Consider the following 19,856-nt stretch of genomic DNA (forward strand, 5'->3'; position numbering starts at 1 on the left):
AAGCAGGCTACACATTCTGAGCTGTCAGCACAGAGCCCAATGCGGGGCTTGAACTCATGAGCCACAGCCATGAGAGCCGAAGTTGGAAGGTCAACCGACTGAGCCACCCAGGCAACCCTAGAATTTCCTCAGATTCTAAAGGGAATCCAGAACCACAAACTATTAGAATCTTCTGGTTTAAATCAATTTTAATATTTGAAAATTATTCTTTTAAATTGTACATTGGGATGATAGAATTACTCATATTAGTTGCATTTTAACAACAATTAAAATATTTATTTTCCTTTTTGTTTCAAAGGACAAAGAAGATGAATCATCAGACAATGATGAAGTATTTCATTCAATTCAGGCTGAAGTCCAAATAGAACCATTGCAGCCATATGTTCCAAATCCTAAAGGAAATAAAGTAAGTTTCTCAGTATGAGTTGCTGTGACATTAAGTGCCTAAAACAGTGGTTCTTAAACTTTTTGGTCTCAGGGATGCTTTATACTCTTAAACATTGAAGACCCCCCAAAAACTTTTGTTTATGTGGATTGTGTCATTCAATATTTAATGTATTAGAAATTAAAATAAAATATGTACTAATTCATTTAAAAGAAAATAAAAGTATTATATGTCAACATAAGAAATAAATTTTTAATAAACAATAACTATTTTCCATTTTGCTTAATGGAAAACAACTGGATTCTCATATGTGCTCTGCATCCCATTTGTTACCATATATTTAGTATATGCTTAATGAATTATATGAGTAAAAGCTGGCTTCTCACATATAAGCAATTGGGAAGAGAGAATCTTCATAGCTTTTTCAGATAATTGCGGATATTCTTTGATAATACACCAAAGCTAGGGAACTGGAACTTAAAACCCTATCAGTGAAATTTTGCATATTCATAAATATTAAAATCTATTGTTCTATTATTTGCTATGAATAGATGTTTTACTCATGCACAATTTTGTATCTTAATACATTGGTCAGTTGGAAAATAGTATTTCAATGTGTATGTAGATCTTTCAAAATGTTTACACATTTCATTATACAACATCAATAAACAGCATCTATTAATATCACCAATTTCATCAGAAAAATGATTATTGATAAGCTGCCAAGTGCATGGTGACAGATAATAAATTTAAAATTTAAATTTTTACTTCAAAGCTCAATTTTATCACTACTAACAAATAACATCAGTTGTTTTTTCCTTGAATTGACTGGCTAACTTCACTGATTTTAAACAAAATGCCTGCCAAATGCCCAAGTTGAATAATCATAGTTGTCTTGTCATTCTTTTAAGTAAAAACATTGCTCACAAAAAACTTGGGTAGTTAAGCTTATAACACAATCACACATACCTTTTCCATTCATTGTCTCTTTTCTGGGATGTAGTTTATGACAGCATCTGGATCATTTAATCTGTGGTTTATTTTCTTACACTTATAGGAATAATCAAGTCAGTCCTCATAGCCAGGATGATTCTGTTTTCACGACTGTATTAACAGCATTTAGCATAGGGTATTGGTGAAGCCCAAGTTGCAATTTCAGTTCCCATAAGGACAAGAAATTATCATCATAGCTAGCATTCATAACAGCTAGTCATCTAAAAATTTCTTGATCACTAAGGATGAATCAGGTGGCTGAGCAAAGAACTCAGATTCTTGCCTTATTAATAGTGAGTCAGAAGTTTCATTGTTCTTAATCAGCACAAGGGTCCCAGATCACTATATTTCTTCCTTCTAGATGCTTCACAGTGATATCTTTCATGGACAATTATTCTTTTTAAATATGTTACTTCTGATACTAACAGTCCTCTGGAGTGAATAACAGAATATTACTTTATAAATACTAACCACTGGCAGAAGGAACATAAACTGGATTGTATTATTTAATTACAAAAGGCCTTATGTCTCCCTCTCTGCCTTATGAAATTATGACTTTACTCCTACTCTCAGATAATTATTACCTTAAGCATGCCTCTTTAAACAGGAAATATAATGAGTTATGCCTGACTGGTTTAGAATACATCATTTGTCTCATACATACTATTCTTACTAATCATCTTCTCCTTTTTGGAACCAAATTCCTCAAAATTCAAAAGCCAATTCTTATTAGGCATTAGTTTTTCTTATTTTTGGCCTTTATCTTTTCTGAGGAATCCTGGCCTCTGGTTTACTAGTGTCAATAAACTTTCTCAGATCAGTTTCATGAACCAGGGAGACCTAGTCTGGGTCAATATAATGCCAGGGCATGTGAATCAAATGTGGAAAAAGATGCTTATTATCCATACTACTAAACATGTGGTTACATTTGGAAATACTCATTACTAAACAGGTGAACAATTAACATTTTTCATTTCTTATCGATCACAACCTTGATAAGTCACGTTTCTAGAACCTATAGAATGACTTTATGAGCATGAAAATGCTAGAGTTTTAAAAAAATGTAACACGTTTAATTTTTCTTTCTAAAGAATCTAGTGTGACTACCTTGTTGAATGCCAGAATAACCTATTTGTTTTCATTAGTTAAAAATGATTTTAAGTAGAAACCTAATGATATAAAACTAAATGAGGCAAGGCAACACTACATGGTCCTATCTACTAATGTTAGCAGAAAATAATGTGCCCCACTGATGGATGCTGATTCATTATATGTGCTCTTTTCTCAAGCATTTTGCTGCATTAGATGAAGGAATAATTAATAGAAACCAAACTAATTCATTTAGAATTGAAAAAGTATTTGGAAAACTGATTATCATAATACAGTCAAATTGTAGAGTGAAAAAAAAACATACTTTCTTAAAGGTGGGACAGTTTTGACTCAAGAGATTTTAATTATGTAGTGTGTGTGTGTTACAGCTTTTGAAAATCTAGGGTTAGTTTAAAAGGGTCAGTGGGTGAGAAGTTTGAGCTTAAATTCTGAGTGGGAAATTTGGACTTGATATAAAAAGTAATATTAAAATATAGAACATTAAATTAGCAGTTGTTAGACCTATATTCTGATTATAGATATTCTTTAACTTGATGTAAATTCTTAGAAAAGTTATTTTCCTCTCTGGGGCACAGATTCTTCAATACAAAAATTAAAGTGTTTGATTATATAATGTCCAGAATATGTTATTATACTAAAATTCAAAGATACAATCAGAAATTATGGTTAAGCAGCTATAAAGTTATACTAAAATTAGGAAAATACAATCTATTTATGAAAATAAGATTTTATATGTTGTATTTTTAGGAAAATATCTCTATATGAAGAAAGGAATCTTCATCCATAGATTAATAACTCAAAAGAATTTATGATAAAAATTTTTACCAAAGTATTGCCTGTGTCTTTAAGGTCCAAGAGAGATCTACTTCAGTGCCTTACAATCAAGATTGTGCACACTATGTCAAGTTCTCTTCAAGGTATGTGTCTCTAATTTCTATATTCAAATTGCTCATAACTTACTACTACATGGTAAATTAAAAGGTATTTATTTATTTGACACTAAGTTTTGTGTAAAGTCAAAACTAAAATGTTAATGACAGCATCATCATAAATGATATTGTTGGCCTACATTTAAAACCTTAACTGCAGCAATCCATTAACTAGATCTTTTACATTTGGATATACTGCGGTCTCTGTGTCATTTAGTTTTATAATTTGCTGATAAAATCCACAATTTAATTTAAAAAATCAATGAATTCTTGGACAGCTTTCAATTAGTACTTTAAATAAAAAGATGTGAAGTTTCACGTGTATCATGTACTTTGATTATACATTTTATCATGTAGCACATCATGAATCTCATGTACATGTACTACACATTAAAACACTCACAGAATTCCTAACCTCAGAAGCTAATGCCATGGAATGGACAAGCCTGAAATGACCTAAGGGAAAAATCAAATCTAAATCTCAATATTATATCAATGATATTTTATAACAGTCACTGTATCTTTTATCTCTGTAATATTGGTGATCTTCAGTGATTTTCAAAGATCGTGTTTCATATTTTAGATGTTTGTGGTTTGTGTTATATCTAAAAACTAAATTTTAAGGTAGATTTTCCTTAAAAATTATACCCCCTTCAACTCCAGATTATAATGGAGAGATCTTAGCCTATATTCATTCACTCAGTCTTTCACTAAATATTTATTGAGCACCTACTATATTCAAGACACTGGACAGTATGGACAGATTGCATAGTGTTGATGTTATGTAGTATGTATATTCCTACTTCATTATTATTTAAAACCCCATATATTTCTGTACTTAGATTTAACTTCTATGAAGATTTAGGTACTTAGATTTAACTTATATGCAGAAATCTTGGAAAATTGGAAAGCAAGATTAGGAATTTTTGCTTTCTCTACATTCAGTAAATGAGTTGTCATGGTCGTTCTGACTGCAAAGGGAGAAACCTGTTTAATTTTGTGTATCTTTTTTTGGTATCATGGGATATATCTTTAATAAAATCCAGCATATAAAAAGTAATACTGCTGTTACACTATAATTGGCTGTTCACATTTTAAAGGGATTGTTGAATTTGTGAATAGCAAATATATTAACTTTAAATATGATTAAATTTCTAAAAGTAATTAATTACTTTTTAAGTTTATTTGTTTTTTGAGAGAAAGATAGAGCACGAGCGTGGGAGGGGCAGAGAGAGAGAGAGAGAGAGAGAGAGAGAGAGAGGAGCCCAAGCAGGCTCTGCACTGTCAGCAAAGAGCCCGAGGTGGGGCTCGAACCAACAAAAGGTGAGATCATGACCTCAGCCGAAACCGAGAGTCAGATGTTCAACCCACTGAGACACCTGGGTGCATCTTAAATTTATAAACTTAATTTAAATAAAACTTGAGTCTTTCCTGAAATTTGGGGTTATAGAAAAGACTCTAGTATGTTCTAGGCCTAGATCAATAACCAAAGTCCTTCCTATATGGAAATTCCAAAGCAACTATAAAATTTAGCAGCACCAGTCCGAAAAAGCTTTCTGAATATTCCCTGAATTTGAATGTTAAAAACTAGTGTCCTATTTGTATGTCCATTCATTTAGCTAAGTCAGGAACATTAAATCTAAACCAGGACATTAAAAAACGCAAACGTCAAGCTTTTAAAATCAGGATGATCACAGTGGAATATTTGACATGACAATAAGTTTTTATCTTGTTAAAATCAACACATACATATTATGTTTATCACTGTGTTACTAGGTATATAATAATATCTGAATATTACCTTAAAGAAACTTTATTGAATTTTTTGAAATTAAATATGATATGTAAAGGAAACATATACTATATGGAAACATTTTATTTGTATTTTGGAAATTGTTTCTCTGTTCTAGATAAAATAGCACATTTGGGGGGAAATGGAAATTTGAAAATTTAATTCAGCTCTACTTATTTTAGTTTGATATATACTCATAGTTAAAATTTTTTGTTGGTATTGATGTTGAGCTATACATTCCCTTTATGAGTATTAGGACATGGCACTTGCTTTTCTGTCTTTTCATTTAGTGTTCCTCAGCGGTCTGTTTTGGAACAAGCTCAGAAGCCCATTGACATCAGACAAAGGAGTTCACAAAATCCTCAAAATTGCCCAGCAGTATCAGGTGATTCAAAGCACAAAGTTTAAACAGTCAAAACATGGACCTAATATTTAACAGTCTGTATTGCAGAAGTTAAGAAAGAATTTCAAGAAGAAATGAATCAAAAGTGTTAAGGAAGCCAAGTAGAATTAAGACCAGAAGGCCATTGGATTTGGCAATTGGGTGGTCATGGGTGACCTTTGAGAAATGGAAAGTAGTTTTTCTGAAGTTTATTTTTCTCTTTAAGTTGGGTAGTAGTTAGGAATGTGTCTGGGGAGGTGGGAGATGTCAACTTTAGTTTCTGTACCATGTGTGAAAAATATGGAAAAGGAACTTGGGAGAGGCCGTTTTAACAGGCTAAAATGTATAAGCAACCTTTAAAATATTGAAATATTAAGTGGATTAGTTTTAGGCATGTGTTTTATTTATCAATTTGTTATTTCACCACCCCAAAGTAAAATATATATAGTATCTCATAAACATCCCTAAATGTTACAAATTGATGTTTTTACTCAAAACACATGAAAAGTTAATAAAATCATAGAAAATTATTATCACAATTAGTGATAATAATTTCAAACAAGTATTTTATCTTATGATATGCTTTGGAGAGTTAAGATGAATTATAGATTTGTGAAATATTGATATAAAGCTAAACCTTATGTCTTAGGTTATAAAATCTGGCACTATGTACTTTTAACCAACCTAAGTAAATTTAGCAAGGGCAAAATGCCTGACCGAATCCTCAAGTCATCTTTATTTTTTTTTAATTTTTTTTAACGTTTATTTATTTTGGGGACAGAGAGAGACAGAGCATGAACGGGGGAGGGGCAGAGAGAGAGGGAGACACAGAATCGGAAACAGGCTCCAGGCTCTGAGCCATCAGCCCAGAGCCCGACGCGGGGCTTGAACCCACAGACCGCGAGATCATGACCTGAGCTGAAGTCGGACGCTCAACCGACTGAGCCACCCAGGCGCCCCTCAAGTCATCTTTAAAAATGTAGAACACAGATTTTATTAAAATGTTAATAGCAAAAAAGGTATATAAGTGTACTGTATAAAAATCAAATATTTTGAAGACCTGAACTTAAAAACCCCATTCTTCTTAGGAGACTCAGATAATGGTAGAATTCTTTAAATAGTAGTGTCCTCTCATACAGAAATATTATCTTGTGAGAAAATAAGCTTGCATGAAAAGTAACTTTAAGAATATTTTTCTCAGAATCTTTCTGGTTTGACTAGGACTAATTTTGCTAATACTGGGAAAACACCTAAAATTTTAAGGTTTATTTATATTGCCTTTTCTTAAATAAAGAAATTATATGAACATTGGTAAGGGGGAGAAGTGGATAGCATCTGTGTAGGTAATAGCTGAAGTTCTTTTCAACTCTAAAATTCTATTATTTTATTGTGTGTACTACTTAGACCTAGCTTACATAGTTTACTATGCAGGAAATCAGAGCAGCTTACCACAAATTTGCCTCAAAATCTCAAACACTCACCCAAATTTCTTATTTAGCCTAACAACATACCCAGAGACTTGAGAAAAAAAAAAAAAGGTTTCCTGAAGAAAGATAATAAATTGCAAAAGTACTATGCCACAAGATACAGACATAAATTGTAGAGTACATTCTGGATTATATATTCAAAACATAGAAGTGTTTGCAAATACATGATTTTTGGAGTTGTGGTGTCTATACCATAGCTATAAATAGCAATGTTGCAAATAAAAAAGGGATAGTACTGTTTATCTTCAATGTCCAAGCACACTAAAAAAATAAGCAGGGACATAAGTGCCCCCTTAGTGAAACTTTTTCTGGGGATATTCAGCCAGATCTACTGATTTTTGAGCCTAAATATTCTCACTGGATTTTAACCACAGGTGCTATTTACTATACCATAAATCTTAATGTCAAAACTCCAGACTTCAAATCCAGGTAAATTTGTATTTTTAAATATTTTTTTTTTTGTATTTTTAAGTAAGCTCCACACCCAACAGGGGGGCTTGAACTTCCACCTCGGAGACCGGGAGTTGCAAACTCTATGGACTGAGCCAGCCAGGCACCCCTAAATTTGCATTTTAAATGGCAATATTTACACTATAGAATTCAGCTGTGCATTGTGATAGCAAGAGCCACATATGGCTTTTAAAATTAAAACTAAAATTAAAATGCCAACCCCTCAGGCACACTGGCAATATTGCAAATGCTCAATAGCCGTGTGCAGCTACTAGTACTGTATTAGACAATGCAGATACAGAACATTTCTATCACTGCAGAAAATTCTAGTGCACAACATCGCTATAGAAAGATTCCCAGCTTTATAAAAAGCATTAGGTTTTGTCTCTTTTCAGTTGTCCACTTTTCAACTGTATTGAAATACTTCAAGATATATCACTGAGTGGAAATTGGGGGATTAAGATTGCAGGGTCAACTCTTCTCTTGAAAATGTTGTCTAATCTGTCATCTTCTAATGCACTGTTGAGCTCTTTTTCTACTGGTTAGTATGGGAGGCCAGTGATACCACCTAGCTCTTCCTATCCTAGATACATATTATTTTTTAAATGAAACTATTTGTCTACCAGTCTTCCTGGATACCTTCTCACACAGAAATATTTAGCAAGTGTACACTTAATATTAAAAACAGAAAAGCCATGTAGATCTACGACAGAACAAACCTTGAGCCTGCCATTACTCCTGAAAACAGAAATCTAGGATCTTGGCCCCATGATAATTTATTAGGTGGTATTTCCTGAATGGAAAAAAAAAAAGCTACAAGAAACATACCAAGGTATTGAACTGGTACACTATAAAATGAAGGCAATGGTTGCGGTCTTCACTTACTAATGTCTTTTTGGCATTCTACAGAATCTTCTTCTGAGGAAGAGAGTCCTGTAACCTGGAGGAGGTCCCAGTCATCACCGCCTTACTCTACTATTGATCAGAAGTTGCTGGTTGATGTCCATGTAGGTTGCCATCTTAACTCTTAACACATTTATCTGTTTCTTAAAAAACTTCTTTAGACCTACATATTTTCATCTTCACTTGAGGGAAAGGCCAAAGTGTTGTTTTTTAATTAGTATTTCAAAGATAGATTTCCATTGCTATGTGAGTATGCAGAATATGAAATCTAGAAATTAAGCTTGAAATGGAGAAACTTTAAACTGATCATAAAATATTTTATATTCACATGCTTTTGTCAGAACATGTTCAGAGAGGAGAGATAGAAAGGTCTTTGTAGAAGCTAATCTCAAATCAAGGAGTAAAAGCTAGATGTTCACTTTTAGCTAATATAATTTCTTGGATGATGAGGTAATACATAAAAATAACACATTGGGAGAAAAATAAAATGCCCTCTGACAGCATAAACAACAGTCTGCCAGTTGTTTCTGCAGTGTGCTTTCAGGTCACTCCATTTTATTTTTGTAATTATCCCTACCCTCCACATACACATCTCTTTCAGATTGCCTAAAGATTGCTTATATGACACCATACTTAAAGGTGCATTTATATTAATTTGGTTCTTAGAAGTGTTTGAGTTACTTTAAGACAACCTATGTACAAAACTAGAGCTAGGAAATTAAGTATCAATTTTAAGAGCTATGTTTTAATCCTAATATCAGAGGATAAAATGAAAGGGAAAAAATAAGTATACCCTCTATAGAGCATCAAATAATCTGTTTTACTTTCTATCACCAAAACCAAATGTCTACTCCTCAGAAGAAAAGTAGGGGCAATAAAAAACAAAGTGAAAAAATATTTCTCTTTGTGATCCAGAAAGGCCATTAATGATCATAGCCTGAAGTTTGGGTTTTGGCATTCAATCTTAAAAAAAAAATGCTGGCTTTATCTTGTAAATAAATATCTTCATTTCAATTGAAAATATATTTTAAAATATTGTCAGCTTGGAAACTTTCCAATCTAGAAGAAAATAAAAGGCTACTAGAGATTGCATTAACCTTTCTTGTGCACACAGGTTCCAGATGGATTTAAAGTAGGAAAAATATCACCCCCTGTTTACTTGACAAATGAATGGGTAGGCTATAATGCACTCTCTGAAATCTTCCGGAATGATTGGTTAACTCCTGCACCTGTCATTCAGCCACCTGAAGAGGATGGTGATTATGTTGAACTCTATGATACTGGTGCTGATACTGATGGTGATGATGATGATTCTAATGATGCCTATGAAGATACCTATGACCATGACAATGGCAATGATGGCTTGGATAACCAGGTTGGTCAGGTTAATGATATTGGTGAAGACCATGATGATAATGACAATGACGAAGCTATTGATGACAAAGACAATAATCATGATGATGCTCCTTGTTGGCCAAGGTTGGTTTTTTCTGGATTACTTGTACTACCAATATTTTAGAATGTTTCAACTATTTGCATCTTTGTTTTGCTTTCAAATTTTATTACCAAAAGGGTGAATGAATTTCACTTGTATATTAGTAAATGGTTCATTTTTCAATAATATATTTAAATTATTTTGATGCAAAACACTTCATTTTGCATTTTTATATGGTATATTTTATTAGTATTCAAGTATTATGTTCCTTATAACTGGAATTGTTGATGTTTCTGTTAAAATTAGTGCTACTGAGTCATCTTATGCTGTAAAACCACAGTGAGTATATGAAATGGGGTAACAAATAGTGCTACATAATAACTGTGTGATGAAGCCCTGATATCGCAAACAAAATCTCCAAATTTGCTGAGAACAATGAATTGCAAATTTGACTTTCACCTGATAATTTTAGGCTGAAACTTACTAATATGGCATTATTCTTGGAATTCTGCAAACTGCTGTAAGTAAATTCAGTACTCATTCAATTTTATCTTCTTATAGAGCAGCTGCCAAAAGTGGTAATATTTAGTGAAGTGATGTTTTTGGCATGCCACCAGTTGTTTGCTATATATATAGTTCCTTTCTCCTGCTCAGAACAGGCCAGTGTGTTCTTATTTACATATGCTTATGGTTTGTGTTTAAACTGCTCTCGAAGAAGATTACTTAATATAGTAAATGTTTACATTTTTAGAAAAATTATCAGTGGGAGAATTGTTTGCTTTATAATATTGAAATGCATATATTGTTTGGTTAATTTTCAAATGTTATTGGTGGATATACATGGCAGAACAGACTACAGATCATTCAATAGTTTTTTTTTCTTTTTTGCCAACTAAAAAATCTACCAGGAATTCCATTCTCAAATAAATTTGCTTTTGGGGGTGCCTAGGTGGCTCAGTCAGTTAAGTGCTGACTTCAGCTCAGGTCATGATCTCGCGGTTCGTAAGTTCAAGCCTAGCATCGAGCTCTGTGCTGAGAGCTCAGAGCCTGGAACCTGCTTCAGATTCTGTGTCTCCCTCTCTCTCTGCCCCTTCTCCCACACACACTCTGCCTCTCTCTGTCTCTAAAAGATAAACATTAAAAAAATAAACTTGCTTTCAGAATTATCATAGGTATATGTTTATGTTGTGTCTTAAACAAGAAAAAATCATTGAGACATTTTGTTAAGCTTGGTGTTCTTGGCAACTAATTAAATGACTCTCTCAGCTTAATGAAATCTATATTACTTATTTCCTGGTGGTGGTAATAGAAAAAAATCAATGGGATTCTGTAGCAAAGTAGTCAATACACATGTTAGAAAATTGAGGCATATATTAAAATAAACAGAAATTAAATATATTGCAAAAAGAATTATTCGATATGTTGTGGTTGTGCCAAAAATATGGGTTTGATCATTTATGTGGTTGTGAAGTTGTTAATGCATGTAGTCTATTATTTAAGCAAAAAAAAAAAAACATATTCATGCTGCTAACCTAACACATGTTCCTAATAAAGGATGCAAGTTCTCTTCCATCTGCCATCCACATGCAATTGAAGAATTGGTGGAGGTTATGGTGTTAATTCAGTATTTAAGATTGACAGGATATAGGGGTGTTTTTCTTGTCCATATCATGCCGGTAGTGTTCACATAGAACAAAAATGTTCCTAGAGGTGGTACATATGTATCAGACACATCCGAATTCTGTTGTATTTGCTGACTTTCAAATGTGTTTGTGTTCAGTGGCTCTCTATCATTAATTGGATCTTGTTATCAGACCAAGCTATGGTGATGGAAGCTACAAGCAAGATGGTAGAGATGGAAATGATGGTGGAGAAGGGACATGCAGCAGCTATGGAAGTCAGAGAGTCAGTAGAAGCCATGGAGGAAGTGTAGCCAGTGGGGGCAGTGCGGCCATTGGAGACCATGAAGAACATGGAGCCAATATAGGCAATGGAAGAAGAGTCAAGGTAAATGGAGGTAAGGGAGTCAGTGGAACCAATGAAGAAAGTGGAGCCTTTGAACTCAGTGAAGGAGAAAATTACTCAGAGACAGCAGAGACAGATGGTCAAGGATTGGAGAGACTGACATCCCAGGACTTTGAACATCAACAGGAGGTAATACACTATTTGAAAAGGAGAATGAATTCCTCTCCTTGTAAATGTGTTTTTTCATGTGATATTTCACATTTCCAGTCATTCCATATATTTTTAACTTCCATCCCAAAGCCTTAAACATTTTAAATTATAGCTATAGGTAGATCTTTACTTCTTCTCATTTGTATGGTTTCTATTTACTTCTAGGGACAAAAATGTACTTTTTGTTTGCTTTTATTACTCAGATCACACATTTTGGATAGTGTCTCTTAACACATACATCTTTTTTTCTGGGAAGTTGTCATTGTGGTAAAATATACATAACATACAATTATCTATGTTAACTATTTTAAGTATACATTTCAGTGGCATTAAGTACATTCACAATGTTGTACAGCCAATATTACTATTAATTTCTACAATTTTTCATCATCCCAAACAATTAAAACAGTTAACTCCCTATTATGCCTCCCACCAGTTCCCAATAACTTCTATTCTACTTTCTATCTAGGTATCTTATATAAGCAGATCACACAATATTTGTCCTTTTGTATCTGGCTTATTTCCCTTAGCATAATATTTTTAAGGTTTATCCATGTTGTAGCATTTATCAGAATTTTATTCATTTTTAATGAATGAATTCATTCATTTTTAATGAATTCATTTTAATGAATAATATTTTAATGAATAATATTCATTTAATATTCATTTAATGAATAATATTCCATTGCATGAATATATCACATTTTGTTTATCCATTCATCTGTTGATGGTCACTTGGGTTGTTTTCACCTTTTGGCTATCATGAACAGTGCTGCTATGAATACTGGTGTACAACCATATGTTATTGGGGTGCCTGTTTTCGATTATTTCGATTATTTTGAGTGGAATTCCTAGATGTAGAATTGCTAGAGTGGAATTGCTATATTCTATTTTAACTTTTTGAGGAACTATTAACACATACTATTTAAATAGAAGCAATGTATTGTAAACACAATGATTTTATCATTCACAAAACATTACTAACTTTATAAATAGTTTTAAAAATAGTCAAATAGCTTCACAAATGCCAGATCAATAGGAATGATCACAGAGAAGATTTCCTGGAGCATGTGGTATTTGAACTAATTCTTGACAAACAGGAAGTTCTTAGATATCTGAAAACACAGGTGATATTCCAGACAGAGGGAAGATCATGCCAATTTACTTTCCCAGACTGTTGTCCTATCCCACAAACTGGCTTACAAGATGCCATGCTCTTTCATGAATTAGTGCCCTTGTGCAAGCTGTTCTCTCTGTCTGTAAGGCTGCCCCTTCACCTCTTCTCTGCTTGGTTAATTAGTCATCCTCATGATCCAACTCATATATCATCTTTGACTTTTCAGGATGGAATTATATACCCCTCCCTGTGTGCTTGCAAACCTTTTGCCTATAGTTTAATTTTAGTACTTGTGATATCGTATTTGGTTGTTTACTTGCTTTTCTGCCATGCTAGATTGTGAACTCTTAAAAGGCAGAAGCTATGTTTAATCCATCCTCAATTACTTTTCTCTGTCAACTCACCCAATCCCAGGGTCCAAACTAGGAGTTGGTCTATGACAGATAGACACAATAATTACGGAAGAAATTGAGGAAGGAAGAAAATTCCCTAGGTAGTTTCCAATGGGAAAGCAGTGGAAAAGACTCTCTCTCTCTCTCTCTCTCTTTCTTTCCACCCCCCTCCCTACTTGTCTATAAATTAAAGACGTTAAAACAGGATACCCTATCAGTTTTGTTTTCTTAGCACCCCTGGGTATCTCTATCGCAAGGAACAGTTTTTGACATTTACAGAACGAATGGTATTCTTTTCATTTTAATTTAAAAAAGACATGTTGCGGGGCGCCTGGGTGGCGCAGTCGGTTAAGCGTCCGACTTCAGCCAGGTCACGATCTCACGGTCCGTGAGTTCGAGCCCCGCGTCAGGCTCTGGGCTGATGGCTCGGAGCCTGGAGCCTGTTTCCGATTCTGTGTCTCCCTCTCTCTCTGCCCCTCCCCCGTTCATGCTCTGTCTCTCTCTGTCCCAAAATAAATAAATAAAAAAAAAATATTAAAAGTTAAAAAAAAAAAAAAAAGACATGTTGCCATATAATACTTTTGTTGCTGGACAGGTCATGAAAACAAGTCTTTGACAGGGCAGTACAGCTCTCTCAATGCCAAGAATCACTGTTTAGATGCAAAGAAATGCTTATCAATAGAAAGGCTTACCAAAAACAGTTGGTATGTTTTTGCACAGGACATGGCTCCCCACATACATTCTGTCCATTTTGTGCCTTTTATCCTTGAATTTCTTACTCAATAGTAAGTTGATGGAAGCCAACCAGATTTTCAGTGTGGCATGTTCACCCTAGAATTTGTGTTGGTTGATATTCCATCATTAGCTTTGTCATAAGACAAAATAGAATTGATACCCCCAACTCTGGTGACTCTTTTATTTTTTCAAGTGGCTGTTTAGCATGGCATAGCTGAACATAAGCTTTAAAATCAAACTTTGGCTTCAAACTCTGGCCCTCCTACTTATCTCTATGACTTTGAATAAATTATTTAACTTTCATAAGCGTTTGTTTCCTTGTAAGTAAACTGAAGATAATTATACTTACTTTTTGGGTTGATATAAGGATTCACAATAATATGTAAGTAAAATAACTAACAGTGTACTTAGTATATAATAAAATTCCACAAATATTAGGCCCCAAATTTCACAGCTAGGGATTTCAAGTTCATTGAATTTTTCCTCTGACATCAATTGTCTCAATGGATGAGATTGTTGAGTTCTTCTGAGAAATGTGGATTTTAAAAGGATAGGGGCGCCTGGGTGGCTCAGTCAGTTAAGCTGCCGACTGGGCTCAGGTCACCATCTCACTGTATGTGAGTTCGAGCCCCACATCGGGCTCTGTGCTGACAACTCAGAGCCTGGAGCCTCTTTCAGATTCTGTGTCTCCCTCTCTCTCTGCCCCTCCCCCACTCCCGCTCTGTCTCTCTTGCTCTCAAAAAATAAATAAACATTAAAAATGTTTAAAAAAATAAAAGGGCACGGAATTATAAATGCTACAAATTTTGCATTCTCTTTTCCAAATGACCTCTAGGCATATTATATTTCTTTCACAGTTAATCTCTGAATAAAGTCAAAATTGATTTTTGATCTTCTTTTAGGAGCCAGGTGGTAGAAGTGAGGCCTCAAATGCCATTGCCTCAGATGCTGCACCAGCAGCACCTGATGACAAGAATGACAGCATGGATATATTGGAAGCGTCAACACAATCAGGTTTTTCTGCCAGCCACTCATCTCCTTCTAATAGTTCTGGGAGGGCTGCAAATGCTGACTTTGCCAGTGCCATCTGTAAGTATGTTAATATAATCTCCAAATGTTGCAGTCTGTTCACACATTGTAGTGTTTGACCACTGGTTCATTGGTTCATGATCCGAAAAGAATGAAATCATTCTGATATTCAGTTAACATAAATTCGGATGAATGTATGCTTTAAAAAATATATTCTTCACTGAGTCTTTATGGCACCTAAATTTAAACTACAAGTATGTATGGGGCACCCGAGTGGCTCAGTCGGTTAATCTGACTTCGGCTCAGGTCATGATCACAGTTCATGGCTTCAAGCCCTGTGTCAGGCTCTGTGCTGACAGATCAGAGCCTGGAGCCTGCTTCGGATTCTGTGTCTCCCTCTCTCTCAAAAATAAATAAACATTGAAGAAAAAATAAACTACAAATGAGTAATCGAGTCCCTCATCTGGGTTTATTGTTTTTTGGCAATCTAATTGTGGTAATTTGAAATATATTCATATTCAGAAAAGTACTTTAACTATCATGATTTGTGTTATCTGATGGTTTAGGAGTTACAGAAATGATACATCCGGGATAAACAAAATACAATAAAGGAAAACAAACTTTTCTATGCTGCGTCTTATTTGTGGAAACATTCAAGCATATTTGGTGTGTACACTAGCAATTTCTCTGAATATCTTACCTTTACTTCTTCACAGTGTATGCTGGGTTAGTGGAAGCACCTGAGAAATCACCTAAGCCACCATCTGAAGTCAACGTTAACCCACTATATGTGTCTCCTGCATGTAAAAAACCACTAATCCACATGTATGAAAAGGAATTCACTTCTGAGATCTGCTGTGGTTCTTTGTGGGGTATGTTTAGCTTCTTAAAACCGAGTTGTTCCTTTTTAAAGAGTATATTTTTATCAATGTAGCAAACTTGTGAAAAATCATAGATGTTAAACACTTGTTTCTTATTACTAAACCATTATCAAGCAAATAAAACATATTTATTTATAGTAGTTCATTTGTTCCCTTTTTTTTACTGATTTATTTTCATTCAATTCAGTTTGATTTTTGATGCTTGAATTGGCAATCATCCCTACCCTTTTTATTAACTTTGTGTGTGTGTGTGTGTGTGTGTGTGTGTATATATATATATATATATATATAATTAACTTATATGTAATTAATGTAATATTGGATTAGGCTATGATTATTTAAAAATTTGAGCTTAGTATTTTTTTAAATTTTTAAATGATTGTTTACTTTTAAGAGAGAGACAGAATATGAGTGGGGGAGGGGCCAAGACAGAGGGAGACACAGAATCTGAAGCAGGCTCTAGGCTCTGGGCTGTCAGCACAGAGCCCAACACGGGGCTTGAACTCATGAAGGGCAAGATGATGACCTGAGCCGAAGTCGGTCACCGACTAAACCACCCAGGCGCCCCTGAGCTTAGTATTTTTAATTTAGGGTAGTGTGTAGCATATAATACCTAATGAGATATTACAAGACAGATTTCTTTACATTCTTGTTTTGAAATAATTTTGAGGACTGGGGCACATGGGTGGCTCAGTCAGTTAAGCGTCTAACTTTGGCTCAGGTCGTGATCTCGTGGTTTGTGAGTTCCAGCCCTACATTAGGCTTGCTGCTGTCAACACAGAACCCGCTTTGGCTCCTCTGACCCCCCTCTTTCTGCCCTTCCCCTGCTTGTGCTCTCTCAAAAATAAAAACAAACAAATAAATAAATAAATAAATAAATAAATAAATAAATATAATTTTGAGGATTTGTAGAGAAAGTTCCTTTGATAATGTCTTTTTTCAATGTTTCAAGTTTTTATTTAAATTCTAGTTAGTTAACATGCACTGTAATACTAGCTTCAGGAGTAGAATTTAGTGATTCATCACTTAACATGTAACACTTAGTTCTCATCACAATAAATCCCCCCTTACTACCTGTCACTCATCTAGCCCATCACCCTGGGGCAACCTCCCTTCCAGCAACCTCAGTTTGTTCTCTATACTTGAGAGTCTCTTTTATGGTTTGCCTCCTGTTATTTTTTATTTCCCAGTGTACATCTGTTTTGTTTCTTAAATTACACATATAAGTGAAATCATATGGTATTTGTCATTTTCTGACTGACTTATTTCACCTAGCATAATACTCTAGTTCCATCCATGTCGTTGCAAATGACAAGATTTCATTCTTTTTATGGTTGAGTAATATTCCATTGTATATATATACGTCTTCTTTATCCATCAGTTTATCCATCAGTTGATGGACATTTGGGCTCTTTCCATAATTTGGCTATTGTTGATAATGCTGCTATAAACATTGAGGTGCATGTCCCCCTTCAAGTCAGTATTTTTGTATCCTTTGGGTAAATACCTAGTAGTGCAATTACTGGGCCATAGGGTAGTTCTATTTTTAACTTTCTGAGGAACCTCCATACTGTTTTCCAGAGTGGCTGCACCAGTTTACCTTGCTACCAACAGTGTAAGAGGGTTCCCCTTTCACCACATCCTCACCAACATCTGTTGTTCCTTATGTTGTTCATTTTAATCATTCTGATAAGTGTGAGGTGATATCTCATTGTAGCTTTGATATGTATTTCCTTGATAATGAGTGACGTTGAGCACCTCTTCATGTGTCTGTTAGCCATCTGGATGACCTTCGATAATGTCTTAATGATAGATTTTTTCAATCCTTTGCTCCAGAATAATTATAACCATATTAATAAGGCTCAGACAGTATTTTACTAAAGTTCGTCTGAATCATAAATGAAACAATAAATAAATGGAAGGAGGGAAGAAATTCAAAGTAAATTCCAATTTCACTTGCAATTTCATAGATTTTGCTTAATGTATGATTGAACATGGGACAGAATTTTAAATTTAAATTAAAATTAAATTTTAAATTTTTTAAATTAAAAAAAAACATGTCAATTACATCTTTCATGTATTTTCTGAGTAGCCACCTACAACACTGAGAGCAGTGTAGCAAACAGGGACAGAATTTTAAATTAAAAATAGAGCAGTGTAGAAAACAGTATAGTTGTATGGACTGAACAACTTGGAAAAAACCATGTTATCCTCAAAGCTAATATATTATGTCAGATAACAAGAAAGCAAAGTTTACTTCATTATCATTATCATTTCAGTCAGGCAACTACCCAGAGATCTAGTTAGTGTCTCATTCATTTTTATAACTTGTGATTTTATATTTTGAAAAATAAAAGATTATGGTCAAAATTGACTATATTTTCCCCTCTGTCTCTGATTCCCCTGTGGGAGGAGATGCAGTTCCTAAATCTGCCACAGGACATTACTTAGAGAACTGGTAAAGGACAGAGTAGGAAGGTAAAAGCAGAGACACTTGCCTCTTCTCCTTATATCCTTGAAACACAAATAGTCTACAAGTAGAAGGAAGACACGGAAATACTCTCCATTGTATTACTTTGCTGAGTTTTTCCTGTGTATCAGATTATGGGGGGAAAACTCCCACAGTGGTTTGAAGTATATTCTAATTTAGCTTAATCTTCCATTTCAGTCCTCTCATTCAGTCTTTAAACCGTGTTTATATTTGAATAAATAGAGCCAGTAGACAATAGAATGTAGGAATTTAGATAAATAAAAGTAATAACTACTTTCATAGGTATTTAGAAATGTAAGTTTTTAAATATTTGCATGAACACAGACTCACTCAATTTAAAAACAATTTGCATATAATAATTTTAAAAGCATTAAAACCTTTAGTTATAATTAGGAATGACAAATAAACTGAATTGAAGTTTTCATATGCAATAGACATCCTTAATGTTTAATGGTAATTTTCAAAACGGTTGATTAATTTTTCTAAAGTTTGGGACACTGCTAAAGGATGCTCAGATATTTATAAAGTTCTCCTTTTGAGATGCCACACCAGATACCCGCCAGTAGAATATTGCCAGATGGTATTATCTTCTACATTTTAGTGTATTTCAGTGAAATTTGTTCTGTTGATAGACTTCACTGTTACACAGTATGAGGTTAACATTAGCCTAAAGTGTTATCAGTCATGTTTGCACAGATCAGCACACTGGAGTAGCAAAAGTACTAATATAAATTCAGTTATAAAAAAATATGATCTGAGCTAATAATAGTACCTTTCTTTTTATATACAAACAGGAGTGAATTTGCTGTTGGGAACTCGATCTAATCTGTATCTGATGGACAGAAGTGGAAAGGCAGACATTACTAAACTGATAAAGCGAAGACCATTCCGTCAGATTCAAGTTGTAGAGCCACTCAATTTGCTGATTACCATCTCTGGTTTGTTTAAGAACTAAAATTAGCTAAGTAATTATGCAGATAAATTAGGTTCCAAACTAGGCTAAAGACTTTCTCAGGTGACAGTGTTCATAGGAAAGCACTTTAAATATAACCTTAAATTGGGACACCAAACTTTCCTACTTGTGTTTTCTTATCTATTTACAAGTTTGAACTAACTTCTGACTTTCCTTCTGTGTCTGGATATTTGTTGGTAATGCACCTAACCTAAGTC

At 34.1% G+C, this 19,856-nt stretch overlaps 1 protein-coding gene across 1 annotated transcript in view; it reads left to right on the top strand.

The window, feature by feature from the left end:
- NRK (Nik related kinase) overlaps nt 1–19,856 on the top strand; it is a 141,253-nt gene that overhangs the window by 101,495 nt on the left and 19,902 nt on the right. Inside the window, exons 14-22 of the mRNA XM_058713970.1 lie at nt 299–406; nt 3,338–3,405; nt 5,500–5,594; nt 8,438–8,535; nt 9,546–9,910; nt 11,681–12,020; nt 15,188–15,374; nt 16,031–16,186; nt 19,481–19,624. Of these exons, the coding sequence (XP_058569953.1) occupies nt 299–406; nt 3,338–3,405; nt 5,500–5,594; nt 8,438–8,535; nt 9,546–9,910; nt 11,681–12,020; nt 15,188–15,374; nt 16,031–16,186; nt 19,481–19,624 (1,561 nt within the window). The remainder of the gene's footprint in view (nt 1–298; nt 407–3,337; nt 3,406–5,499; nt 5,595–8,437; nt 8,536–9,545; nt 9,911–11,680; nt 12,021–15,187; nt 15,375–16,030; nt 16,187–19,480; nt 19,625–19,856) is intronic.

This window comes from Neofelis nebulosa, chromosome X (genome assembly GCF_028018385.1).
Source record: "Neofelis nebulosa isolate mNeoNeb1 chromosome X, mNeoNeb1.pri, whole genome shotgun sequence".
Taxonomy (NCBI): Eukaryota; Metazoa; Chordata; class Mammalia; order Carnivora; family Felidae; genus Neofelis; species Neofelis nebulosa.